At 39.4% G+C, this 14,198-nt stretch overlaps 1 protein-coding gene across 4 annotated transcripts; it reads right to left on the minus strand.

The window, feature by feature from the left end:
* Window positions 1–2,739: 2,739 nt before the first annotated feature.
* ACTBL2 (actin beta like 2) lies at window positions 2,740–5,534 on the minus strand. Of its 4 annotated transcripts, none has more exons than XM_009240729.3 (2): window positions 5,303–5,431; window positions 3,874–5,176 (listed from the first exon to the last, which is right to left on the minus strand). In XM_009240729.3, the coding sequence occupies exons 1-2, from the start codon at window positions 5,429–5,431 to the stop codon at window positions 4,301–4,303; spliced, it is 1,005 nt and encodes a 334-aa protein (XP_009239004.1). In that variant the 3' UTR covers window positions 3,874–4,300. The 4 variants fall into 4 exon arrangements, with proteins under 4 accessions (XP_002815623.1, XP_009239004.1, XP_054411556.1 ...); XM_054555581.1 differs by having other exon boundaries at window positions 3,874–5,094; window positions 5,200–5,431; XM_054555582.1 differs by having other exon boundaries at window positions 3,874–5,212; window positions 5,297–5,419.
* Window positions 5,535–14,198: the final 8,664 nt, after the last annotated feature.

The raw sequence follows: 14,198 nt of genomic DNA on the forward strand, positions 1-14,198 counted from the left end.
ACGTTCCAAAAGATGGGGTTGATGATCCTTTGACCAATCAGAAGAATAACAAACTTTTATGGACAAGTGAAAGACTATTAAAACCCAGCTCCGCTGGAGGCTGTTATCCAAAGCAAATTAATGTAGAAACAGAAAACCGAATACTTCATGTTTTCACTTATAAGTGGAAGCTAACCATTGGGTACTCATGAACATAAAGGAGGCAACAACTGAAATTGGGGCCTACTGGAGGGGAGAAAGGATACAAAGGTTGAAAAACTACTGGGTACTATACTCAGTACCTGGGTGATGGGGTCATTTGTACCCCAAATCTCAGCATCATGCAATATACCCAGGTAGCAAATCTGTGTCAGAGGCATGTACCCTCTGACTCTAAAATAAAGTTAAAATAAAGAAACCACACGAGAAGATCAGAGTTAAGATAAATGAGTGGTATTAAAATGATGTTAGTCTGGGCTGTGTGGTTATGTTGTCCAGCCTGCCACCACTAGACTGTATGGAAGGTGGGTATCTTCTCCAGCCTCCCACCACTAGACCATTTCTGTATGTAAGGCAGTTCTCCTGTCTAGCCCACTGCTGCTGGACTCTCTTTCCTGTACGTAAGCCCTTAATAAATCCCAAGTCTTGTTAAAAAATGATGTTAATGATAATTTTGACTATGGAATAAATAACATTATGATGGGGAAAAAATAAAATCCAGCTCTACATGTTGAGACGCATGGGAGAAGTGGACAGAAAAGGAAAGAAAAGAGAGGAAGAAAGAAAAAAGAGAAAATATGCTTCAGAGGAAATATTCTACCAACAAAACAGATGCTAACAGACCAGGAACAGATGCTAACAGACCAGAAGCTGAGAATAGATTGGTAAAAAATAGGCAATGCAGAACTGGGTTCACAAGGTACATCAGAATCCATGAACTCACTAATTTGTTAATTCAGATCATGTTTATCAATATGATGTACCTGGCACTAGGAAAAGACTGGAGGATTCAAAGGGGGAATAAATACTGTCCCTGTCTCTGTCCCCCAGGTACATATTGATGATGTTGGGGATGGGAATGGTGGACACGTTTGCGATGTGTTTATGAGGCTGTACGCATGTAAACAATACAGTAGGGATTCAAGGGAGGAGTTGTCACTTTTTCTTGGAAGAGGGGATCCTTTTCTAGACTTTTGAAGGATCCTTTTGAAATAAGCCTTTAAAATTGTGAACTTTTTTTGTTTCACGTTTTTAAAATGAGTTTCTAGTACAGTCCAATGGAAGTATTCAAAATAAGAATTAATCACCATACCAACCCCAATAATTAGTGATCATAATGCTGCCTGAGACACTTAAGAAAAGTTTTTGTGTTTAGTACTACTTGTTCTTTAAGCACATTCTGGCATAGGACATTGAATTAATAATTGTGTAATGAGTGAATAAATATGGCAAAGTTCTTGTCACCCAAAGGATTATCCTTTGATTGCCTGGATAATGTAATACTCATATTTAGGCCCTCTGTATTACAGAATTGTGAAGTGCATATCTAGATAGGATATAGTTCAACCTGTATCCCAGGATTACTGTAGCTCACTATTGAAAAATAAGCACATTTATATGTTAGGAAAGAAGAGTAGAAGAGTGTAGGAACTGGCATTGGATCAGTCATGTTTTCAGAAAAATATTACCTGTGATTGGGAAATAACAGTGTGCAGGGAATTGTGATACAGCCCTGGCCTTATATTGCTACTCAGGAGGCATCACAGATGGAGAATGAAAATCATTTACAAAGGTATGAAATTAATCTGAGAAGGCTGCTTCAGTGATGTCTCATCCTCAGAGGAAGATGGATGAAGCCAGTGTCTGGAGACCTTTCCTATCCGTGGAGTCCGTAATGTGCTGGGATTTTGAATCCTGTGGAGCTGTAATTCCTCTAGTTGGCTGTGCATTTGGATTTTTAGTGCTCATTCTAGACCCACTGCTCTGAGCTCAGGGCCAGGGACCCTATATTTATATAAAGTTCTCTAAATAACTTGGTTGATGAGCCAGGCTAATGATACATGAATAGCATGTTAATCGTATTACCTATGTAGATGTCATTCTTTGATTCTAAAATATAAAGTTGTGAAACAGGCTTTTTCTTCATTAAACTCATCCATAAGTCAGTCAATGTTGATAAAGAGGCGAACATCCCAAAACTCTAGGTTTAAGTTTCTGGCATTTTACCAACTTGTTATCTAGAAATTGTAGATTTTATATATAATAAACTCTTAAATTACCACAGTAATTCAAGATTTATAATGCATAGTTTGCATTATGGGGCTCATATTTTCACCTAATTTGTGGGGCTCTATAGCTCACTCTCTTGTAAGTTCACATTACCTGTCCCATATATATTCTGTGGGTGGGAAGTCATATTTTTTTTTTTGGTAATTCAGAATGCAGGTCAAAATGTTTGTGAGAACTACTCACTCTGCAAATGGAATGCATTGCAGCATATAAATCCAAAATATTATCATTATTATTGTTGACATTGTCTCTGCCTATTAATTATCTGAAGATCAGTTCATCCAGTAAATCCCAGCTTTAAAATTTAGATTATGAGAAATCTATAAACATTAATGTTTACGTGATTAAATGTATGAGGTGCAAAATTGTAACATACAGATGAATAGGTCACACATATAAAAAGAGACGCTATCTGGATCATTCTCTAATTCTAAGGGAATAGTTGAGGAGAAATAAGAGGAAATCTAAGTATACAAGTATGAAGGAATTTTAATGTACTGAAAGCAAGTTATATAAAATAAAGTGTTTTTGGAGATTAATTTTGGTTACATGCATTTTAAAAATTATGTTGTCAGATAAAGGCAATAAGGAATAATCAAATTATTTGAAAAGTATTACCTTAAACAAAAAATGCTTACTGATTCCATTTTAAAGATTTATAACATAAGTACAAATTTCCCAACTAAGAAAAAAAGAGAAGTGATTCCTCCCTCCAGAGTACCTGATAATGCCTGAATAAGCAATGCAAATAAATATTTTAAATCTTCAGAAATTACCCTGAAAAATACAAATAATGCGGATATCCAAATATTCAGAAATCACTGCATAGATTGGGATAAATATACTGGTACTTAAAATTGGTTGATAAATCACCAGTGGAGTAACTAAAATATTTTAGACATTATAGGAAGATACATTGATATTTTCAAAGATGTTAGTATCTCAGAGACACTTTGCATAAATAAGTATTGCTAGTTACTGGACATAATAAAGTAGAATTATTCTAAAAGCTTTCCAAGGATAAAACTGTGTTAGTATACTGGTAGTAAAATGTATAATTAATAAAGATGCTGCAGCTGTATTTTCCCACAGTGAAATCCTTGCATAAGAGAAGTATCTATAATCCTGGTCTACAGAAATTATTCAAGATGTACTATTATGCTAAGAAATAGAAATAAAATTACCTCTGTCAAATTGTACCATAATGACATTAATATGATATTATAATATCTATCTCTTTTAAGAATTAGACGTTGTCTGTCGTTTTGGTATGAGGAGGTTCAATAAGAAAGATATTAAAATATGATTTGACCAGCAGAACTCCACTATGAGCTGAAAATTTAGATGATTTATAAACATTAATGGAATGGTGGCTGTCTCATTATGCTTATTTAGTAAGGGAAACAATTAAAATATGTACCTATTACAACGATGACTTTTGAGAGTAAAGAAATTCACATTAGCTGTTCAGATAGCTAGATACATCAGTATATTTCACAATATATTTTATTTCCCTGGTGCTTATATATATATGGATATTATTGAACTTTATAATTCATTATCTCCATACAAAGAAGTAAACAAAACAAAGATACTTAACTAGTAAGACATGGCTGCTAAATGCATACACACCTTTTTTTTTTTTAAACAAGTTTATACAGCCTGTTCTTGTTAAATACTTTAGCGAGAACTAGGTTTTAAAGCTTGATAATTATAGTTATCCATTCTGAAATGACATTTCTCGAGATTTTACTCCTTGTCACTTATATGTATTTAAGCTGGCCTACCTATCTTTGAACAGTATAGGCAAAGAAAAAAGAATATGGTATTAGAATTCACCTTCACTTGACGGAGATCCGGATGTGGTTATCTGGGTAAGAGCCCAGGATACTTGGATGGAGAGATGGGTTTGCTGGTTTACACTAGGAAGAGTGATGTATTTACCTCGATTCTGTTGAAAGTGGATAAAAGCAGTACCATCACTGTGACCTAGGAAAAGGGAAAATGTAAGCCCACTAATATGGAAGCCCATTCAGAAACATTTTCTGTGAACGATAGGAGGACCAGCCTCATCATATTCCTGCTTACTGATCCACATCTGCTGGAATGTGGACAGGCTGGCCAGGATGGAGCCCCCAATCCAAACAGAATACTTCCGCTCTGGGGGAGCTATGATCTTGATTTTCATGGTGCTGGGTGCCAGGGTTATGATTTCCTTCTGCATCCGGTCAGCAATGCCTGGGTACATGGTGCTCCCTCCAGATAACACGGTGTTGGCATAGAGATCCTTGCGAATATCCACATCGCACTTCATGATAGAGTTGAAGGTTGTCTCATGGATCCCACTGGACTCAACGCCCAGAAAGGAAGGCTGGAAGATGGCTTCAGGGCATCGGAAGCGTTCATTCCCAATGGTGATCACCTGCCCATCAGGAAGTTCATAGCTCCGTTCCAGTGAGGAGGATGCGGCTGCCCTGATCATCTCCTGCTCAAAGTCCAGGGCTACGTAGCACAGCTTCTCTTTGACATCTCGCACAATCTCCCGCTCAGCGGTGGTGGTGAAGTTATAGCCTCGCTCTGTCAGGATCTTCATGAGGTAATCAGTCAGGTCTCTGCCTGCCAGATCCAGCCGTAAAATGGCATGAGGCAGGGCATAACCTTCATAGATGGGCACGGTGTGAGTGACCCCATCCCCAGAATCCATCACAATGCCTGTGGTCCGTCCTGAGGCATAGAGGGACAGCACAGCCTGGATGGCCACATACATGGCTGGTGTGTTGAAAGCCTCGAACATGATCTGAGTCATCTTTTCCCGGTTGATCTTGGGGTTCAGGGGTGCCTCGGTGAGGAGGATGGGATGCTCATCTGGTGCCACACGGAGCTCATTGTAGAATGTGTGGTACCAGATCTTTTCCATATCGTCCCAGTTGGTGACCACTCCATGCTCAATAGGATACTTCAGGGTCAGGACGCCTCTCTTGCTCTGAGCCTCATCTCCCACGTAGCAGTCCTTCTGGCCCATGCCTACCATAACGCCCTGGTGTCGAGGACGCCCTATTATGGAGGGGAACACAGCCCGGGGGGCATCGTCACCACCAAAGCCTGCCTTGCACATCCCTGACCCATTATCCACTACCAAGGCAGACAGCTCATCGTCAGTCATGGTGCTGGCCGAGATCTTCCGGACGAGTGAACAGGACAAGTGAATAGACGGTGAGTAAGAGAAAGTGAACAGGCCTAAAACACTCCAGAAATCCCTTCAGACAGGGGAGCCTGCACCGGGACTACAGGTATTTAAAGGAACACACTGACCCCACCCATGTCCTACTCCACCAGTTCCTAGCATTTCTGGGTGAGGTCACCTTTGAGGTATTAATGATGGTGATGATTATATAAACCATTAGATCTTTCTACATAAAGAGAAAATTGGCTGCCAAGTGGTCAAATCTCAGGTTCCTGTAATTAGGCAACCCACACATGACCATCAGCCTGCCTGGTGAGGTCTCTAGATAACTATGATGATGCAGTGGGGGATATAAAAGCAAGATGAAAGAAAGCTGGTGCTAGGTATGGCAACACTGCTGGGAGGAAGCCTCCCTCCTTAGCGTCCTTGAGGGTTCACTTTCCCTACGCCAGCTTTACCTTTTCATTCTTAAGATATTGTTCTGATGAGGGGTCTTACCCTGCAATCTTCACTTTTTCAAGATTTTTGTTTCCATTAGATTCCTAATCCCACAGGATGTCATCATCGTAGAGACTGTTTTAGTAAATGAAAATAATAAATGGCTAAGGATGGCCTGATGGCTGTAATTACAATGCACTTGTGTCAAGCAAAAAGTAGAGATATTTAATAGACTTCTAATCCATCAGAGATCAAGCGAAAGCAATAGAATGATTACTAAAGTTAACCCCTATAGATATTTTTTTCTGATATAAATTTCTAACAACCAAATTTCATTAAACATTTACTGTGTCTAGACATTGTTCATAGAACCAGGTTCATTGGGTCCATGTTAATTGTATAATGACTGAATGTCAACTATTTTGCATGATTTATTAAGATGCAGGTTATAAAAATTTATTTATTTGCAACAACTCTTGAGTTCTGCAACAATGAACAAAATGAAGTGATAAGACAAATTCGAAAAATTATATATTTAAACTAATCCTTAAAACATTTTGATCTTCAAGATACATATACTATATTATAACATTAAACCTCTATGTAGTTATTAAAATCTATCCAATTAGAATTATATTAGCTTTCCTTCCATTTCAAGATATATTACACCCTGATCACTTCATAGCAACAATTTGTTTGGATTCCATGTTTCATATAGAAATACAGACTACCTGAAAAGATGTGTATGATGGTAAAATGTAGGACATCAGCAATGTGTTACAGAGAAATAGCATTTAAGAAAGCTCATTACATCTGCTCCCCTATGTGTTAGGCAAATAGAATATAATTATCTTTGTCAGCTCTTGTAAAGCAAATAAATTTTCCATGTCTACATCTGAGTTCTCCAAAATCATCTTTATTTGGGTTCCTCATTCATTCATTTACCCAATAAAGCTTGCTTTGTAAGAGGTAGCACAGCCCCTATTTACTGGACAAAAAACACCCTCCAGCTCAAGGCCAGGAGAACTAGCCTGAGTCTTTGCCCAGTGAGCCTCTTGGAGCGTCATGGTGTAGCACCAAGCTGTGAGCATCCAGCCCTCTTCTTTGTCTATAGCTTGATATAGATTTATTTTATCCAGTGCTATAATATGCCTTCAAAACCTTTCTGGTGACAATCAGTCATGGCAGAATGTATGTTTCATCACAAGGTCCATGGTTTTGCTTTAGGGCTCACCAGAACAGTCCTTCCCTTTAATCTTTTCTGTAACTGCAAAATTCCTTCTTCAACAGTGTTAAAAACCTTCACACTGAATGGTTTTATGAACTTCCTTGTTATGTAGTACAACCAAGCTTTTGATTAAAACAACATTTTATTGCTATAGGATGGTGCTCCTGGGAATTTTTTTTAATCCCATAACAAACTACATGCACATTTTACAAAATGGAAAAAATGAAATACACATTGTATTTAGCACAAGTCCCCATTTATGAATGCTCTGGTCTGGAATATCAAACAAAGCCAAGTTGGTGGAAATGTTAGTGGAGGAGCCCACATAGTACCAAGTGCAGCCTTAGATCCTACACTTACTAGAGTGCTGTCCTTAGAATCACCTTGAACTAAGGGATATTTGGTACTGAGTCCACACAGCATAAATGATGCCTTGAGAGTGTGGCTGATGTGTGATTTTGCTAGAAGACTGTCCAGCCTGCTTTAATTCCGGTGTCCCAAGAGAAAATTTCATCAGTTGTGTATTCTTAAAATAAGCTTATGCTCTTTTAATTAACTCTCAATAATGCAAGAGATGCTTATCACAATTCAACAGCCATTAAAAATGTCATCTGTTGAGCTGGTTAAATTTTTAAAAAGTAGTAAGAATTTGTGTTGAGTAAAACATAGGAAGGTGGGTTTACAAATACTGGGCTCTGGAAGCTGGGAGTAGTGGGTATTGTTCTTGGAGGTAACAGACTTTGTAACTGACCAGAATTTACAGATGTTTAATTAATTACCTAAACCTTTAGGGCCCTTCAAGGTTCACTCATGGAAGCCCAGAATATTCTTTTTCTTTTACATTTTGCCTACTTTGATTATCATGCAGATACACGAAACTAGAATGAGGTTTAAGTATGGGCATTAAATATGAAGACAACCAGTGGAAGCTACTGTGTCTCCTCGCCTTGTCTTTGTCAACCTTAGATTTTTCAAGCAATCCACAAACATTTATTAAACATCTCCTATGTTCTGGGCACTGGTGATATATCAATGAATAAAACACAGCCCTATTTTTAAAGAGTTCACTGTCTTGTGGGTGAAAGTCACCTTACCCCAGGCCGACAGGTGGCCGTTTGGCACTGATATGATACAGCCGGCTTATTTTCTGATAGGGCTCTGCCAGCACTGTTCCAGTTGTTAAAGATCTTGAATGTCACTCCCAGATACACAGATAACAAGTATACAACACGGGAGATGAGAGAAGGAGCTCAGGAAGACATAGAGGTGGAATGAGGGGCCCCTGAACCTGAGGTCAGGGCAAAGAGAAGGAGAGGCCAAAGGAGATGACCTCTGGGCTGAGTCTCAGAGAATGGGCAGGAGGCTGTCACTGGCCAGTGGAAGTAATATTGCAGGCATGAGCATCACAGCTTGGATGAAACCAGAGAATCAATTATGTGTTTGGAACTAGGATGAGCAGGAGGCTGCCAGCAGCCAGCGGAGGCAGTATTACAGCAGCACCAACAACTTGGATGAAATCAGAGAATCAACTATGTATTTGGAACTAGGTCTCTACACAGAATCAGCAAGAGTTTAGAGGCTTACAACAAGAGTTTGAATCTTCACAGGCATGTGGAAGGAAGAGGAACTCCAGCATTGGGTGTTGCTTTCCCTCCGGAGTACATGAGATCTGAGAAGAGGCTGTTACCCTTGGGTCATGGAGGCCCTGTCTTAGTGATCATCTCCTGTTAGGCTCTCATCTGTTTAACTGAACTGCTGAGATTGAGCATTTTAATGAGGCCTCGTTCAGCCTCCACCCTAGGGATGAAATTTAGTACGTGGAGGTCAGCTGCCTTCCTCTCTGTCCTCACTTGGTTCCTTCCTTGTGCACCACACCCTCTTTCCTTCTATCCTTGGCTGATTTTGCACACATGTCTACCTCTCTAGTGTAGTGATGCTCTGAGAATCTCCTTCAACTGACTCTGCTCCTTAGTGTAGATTTGTAATGTGTTTCAGAAATAGATACATGAATGTGTAAGCAGTGTGATTTGTTTTCATTATATACTCATCTGTTCATTCATAGCTAGATATAGCTGACCACTTAACATAAAAAGTTAAAAAGCGTATTTATTTTGTGGTTAAATACCGCCTAAGGTTTATATTTCATATTGATAAAATGGCTTAAACATGGTATCTTACGATACCAAATAATCTCTCTGGAGATTATTTGCAGTTTGTAAGATACCATGTTTAAGCCATTTTATCTCTCTGGAAAAGAGAGATAAAATGGTAAAGATAATTACCATTACTTCTCTCTGGAGAAGTCTCAACATATGGCTTTAATAATTCTTACAAATAGTAAATCCACAATAATAATTACTGATAGAGCTTACTGTGATTTTCTGTTTGTTTGAATATATAGAACTATGTAAAAAATGGCATGAAAAATCAGAAATACAACAAACACTTCCTCAAGTGAAACCTGACTCACCTATTTCCTGAGGCAGGCATGGGCAGAAAGGAGGAAAAAGTGGCTCTGGTGAGGTACATCTTGACCAGTTCCAGGATGCACTTGGAAGGAAAATCTGAGCATAAGAATCTTTTTATTGGTGCAGTTGACCACAGCTCTCAGCCCCTATCTGGTGCGAGCCCACTGTCTGTGAACAAAACCAGCTTTCACTCCACAGGGCAATAGCGCTCCCCCATGATGGATAAAGGGCCTAACACAGATTTTATGGCAGTTCTTCCTAACTAACTTTTAAAATATGCCATAGATCAGCTTTTGGCTATTTCAATTGACCTGTAAACAAAGTTGTTAAGAGGAAGAACAGATTCCTGTGTGTGGTGGATGAACCTTTGGAAATGCCTTGATTCTAAGCAAACGGGGGAAGAAACAGTTGTATAATCGGAAGCATCAGTATTCACAGTTCAGCCGTTACTGATGGGAACCATGTATCATCTAACACAGATAAGCATCATGTTGTGTTCTGATCCTGAAAGGTGAAGGGGATAACGATAAAAATAGTGATTACGGATCATGTAGCATGTGCCAGTCTCTACGCTAAATCCCTTACACATATCATTTCTTTAGTCTTCACGACAACCCTATGAGGTACCTAGGATTATCATCCCCATTTTAGAAGGAATAAACTGAAGCTTGAAGAGGAAACTGACCAAGGCTATATAGAGCCACCACGGTAGTGTCGGGATTTAGAACCCAAGACCAAGCCCTGAGCCCAATCTCTGCCCAACAATGAGCTAAAAGAAAGGGCACAGGGTACCTGGCTGGCTCCTAGTAAAAGCGGCAGCCAACAAGGACTGTCCCTGTGAAGTCTTTGTATTCCCTGTTGGGAAACAACATCTGAAGTTATCCAAATGCCATCTCAGAGTGAAAATCAGGCTGAATATTGGAATCAAGAGAAGAAAATAAAATAAAAATCTAGAGAACCATAGCAGGTCCTTCCATGTTATTAATATTAATATCAGGATATCTTACTCTCAAAATGGAGAAAACAAAATGACTAGTTAATGCCTGAATTGAGAAAGAAAGACATTTACAAGTAAAGAGGCAAATCTGCTATTATCTAAAATATGAAAATAATATGAGGGTGATTTCAGGAGGGGATAGTAGGATAGGCAAGGGGACTATTAAAAAGCAAAAACTAGATCAAGAAGACAGATGCATCCTTTGGATATCAGCCAAGGGAGAACTGCGGCCTGCCAGGTGTCAGCTTTCAGACCCCAAATGGCATTGTCTTCAAACGCCTAGATCTGACCATGACATGCCAAGGTGTGAATAGTAGAAAGTGGAGAAGGGGGCTCCGCTTTAGGAAGTGGGGTGAGCCTGGGGTAATTGAGCAAATCTGTTGTCTCTAAAGCAGGCCAAGAGGGGAAGCCAATCCAGGTGGACAGGAACCACCAGATTATAGAAGTGAAGGAAGTAAAAGTGGAGAACAGGAAATCAGGTCAAAAGAAAGGCCCTGATGATCAGACCACCGTAAAGAGTATGTCTTGGAGTCGGGACAAATCCACTTGGGAGCTGAGATAATTCACATTGCATGAGTGACCCAGGGCCTGCAAGGCTTTGAAGGGAAGATCTCACAGAGAGTTGGAGAGGAAATGACTCAATGCAGCTGTGACCTGATACAGACTAGGGCCAGAGAACACAGGTCATGAAAGGCTAATTTAAATCAATCCAGTCTGTCATAAAAGCACAAAGAAGAAAAAATGCTTTGCAGTTACTAAGTAATGGTCAGTATTTATTCTTCATTCCGGTGACAGCTTTGTGTCTGGCTTTGTGACAGCTTAGGTATCATGCCGGATTTCCTGCACATTTTCATGAAGACCATCTAGAAGCCCATGCCTGCTTATAACTGGCAAGATGGGATTATGGATTGTCAAGCAGCAGAACACACCCAGTGTCTCCTCTCCTACAGAGCGTCTGCTGCTATGGACATGTGCTGCCCCAGGAAAAGTCCACTGAAGGTGGATGATGCAGATGAAAAGGCTACTTCACTTTTGGAAGCTGCCTAATTCACTTCCAGGAGCAAACTTTTTGATTGGTAGGATATGACTCAGTGTAGGGTGTTTTTTCTTTTTTCTTTTTTTTTTTTTTTTTTGCCAAGGGAAACAGGCTTTTTGGGGATCTTAGGAGACACAGGTAAGAAATTATTTCAGGTATCTCAAATTAGTAAGGCTTCCTGAGGATATTTTTATTCTACTTTTGCTGACATCAAAGAAGCACTTTATCTCTTTTCAGAGCAAAAATGAAGGGGCAGGAAGGCCCTGTGAGGTGCAGTTCAGGGGAGGAGGGGAACAGAATTTATAAAAGAAATAGGAATCCTAGATGAAAGCAAGGACAACGGAATATTCGGACTTAAAACCTGCTTAATGATGGTTTCCCTTCCTTTAGTTGCCATGTCACCAAGTCCAGGAAAAATAGCGCTGAAGAAACTGCAGAAAAGACAATACTAGTATAACATTTGGTCTTAATGTATCTAAATGCCATCTCAGAGCAGAAACCAGGTGGAATCGTGAAGTCCAAAGAAAAAAACCAAATAAACTTCTAGAGAACCACAGCAAGTTCTTCCATGTTATTAATATTAATATCAGGATATCTTCCCCTTAAGATGGAGAAAAAGATATGTTCAGTTGATGATGCCTGGATGAGAAAGAAAGGCATTCTTTCTGGATTGCTTATTCAGTCCAGATCACAGCTTAGTGCAGAGTACGCAGACTGGGATCCTCAGCATGACTATGTTGGCCCACACAACGTCCTACAAACATTTTCGAATTTTTAGTTTATAATATTTGTAAAATAAGTAGATTTTTGAATTCCCACTTCTCTTATTAAAAAAAAAATGGAAAGATCAAGCAACACCGAGACTTTATTCCCAAACTAAGCTGAATAGCAGCTACTCCCCTCAGAAGAGGTGTGGATTCTCCATTTCCCCTTGGCCTCCATGTTCCTGTAGCATGGCTCCTATCCAAGAAGGACCACGAATGGAGGCAAGTGAATTCATGTGCAGTAAGCATGCATTTGAGGGTGGAGCATGCATTTCATGTGGAGAAAAGGACAAGTGGGAAGCCGGTGTTCTATGGTCCTTTTTGTTTTGGGGATGGATTGGTATTGGTATCTACAAGAACAGAATATAAAATACTATGTGGCCAAGTTTCTTTAATCATATGAAAAATGCCCAAATGTAACACTTAGTCTTGTTGATGGAAAGAGTCAGACTGTGTAAAATATTTGAAGAGATTTACTCTTAGCCAAATATGAGTGACCAAAGGCCTGTGACACAGCCCTCAGGAGATCCTGAGAACATGTGCCCAAAGTGGTCAGGGTACAGCTTAGCTTTATACATATTAGGGAGACATGAGACATCAATCAAATAAATGTAAGATGTACATTGGCTCAGTCCAGAAAGGCAGGACAACTGGAAGCGGGGCCTTTCAGGTCATGGGTAGATTCAAAGATTTTCTGATTGGCAATTGGCTGAAAGAGCTAAGTTACGGTCAAACACTTAGGAATATCTGGGTTCAGATAAGGGGTTGTGGAGACCGAGGTTTTTTCATGCAGGTGAAGCCAGCAGGTAGCGGGCTTCAGAGAGAATAGATTGTAAATGTTTCTTATCAGACTTTAAGTCTGTTCTATCGGTATTTCCAAAAGGGAAGAGGGTAGAATGAGGCATGTCCGACTCCCCTTCCTATAATGGCCTGAACTAGTTTTTCAGTTTAGCTTTGGGATGCCCTTGCTGAAAGAAGGGGTCCTTTCAGATGGTTGGGGGGCCTAGAATTTTATTTTTGGTGAACAGTCTTCAGAATTTTATTTTTGGCTTGCAGTCTTTAGGAATTAAAAAGGAATACAATTCAGAAGATTGCAGGGCAGGAAGGGAGGTTCTGTCCCTCTTTGTTTTACTGAGGATGAGATATGGTGGAATGCATTTATGTGACAAAAGGAAGAATTTTAACTAACAAGTAGAATAAAATTGCTGAGAATATAATAAAATAAAACTGTTTTCTGGTTAGTTGTTTTGTTACCACTTTGGAGAGAAAACTCAGAGGTCTGGCTCCTAGAATTTGTTTCTGTTTCTGTCTCTGGTAGGATGGGGTGAAAGAGACTGGAACAGGTTTTTAAATGATGTTATCACTTCTGGGGACTTTTTCTAAATTTTATTTCTTGTATTTTTTAGCAGGAGGGCTATCTCTATGAAAGAAATAGAAGCATTTTGACTTCTTCAGATCATTTTCCTCTGAAACTGGGTTCTTTGAAGCAGGGCACCCAAAGATGCCATAATATAAGAATTTGCCAAAGGAAAGCCTTGCTCAAAGCATTCAGGGCAAGCCCTCCTTCTTTTCACATCCAGTTACAAATGGGATCTGGGTCAAACTAGTAGAGTATCATAAATAGACTTTAGGACTAAACTTAAAGAGGAAGAATTCTTTTGTTGATATCCCTGGTTGAGATTAATGATATTTTCAGTTCCAACCAGAAAGGAAAAAAAGGGTTTCAGGTTAGATAAAAGGCTAATTGGAAATATTGTATAGAACATAGAAAAAATGCAAAATAATTTAGGAATATTTACCCAAGGGCAAGATTGC

This window comes from Pongo abelii, chromosome 4, assembly GCF_028885655.2.
Source record: "Pongo abelii isolate AG06213 chromosome 4, NHGRI_mPonAbe1-v2.0_pri, whole genome shotgun sequence".
Taxonomy (NCBI): domain Eukaryota; kingdom Metazoa; phylum Chordata; class Mammalia; order Primates; family Hominidae; genus Pongo; species Pongo abelii.

Excerpts from the sequence above, each read along its gene's own strand:
- ACTBL2 (XM_002815577.4), bottom strand. The coding sequence starts at position 5,431 with ATGACTGACGATGAGCTGTCTGCCTTGGTAGTGGATAATGGGTCAGGG.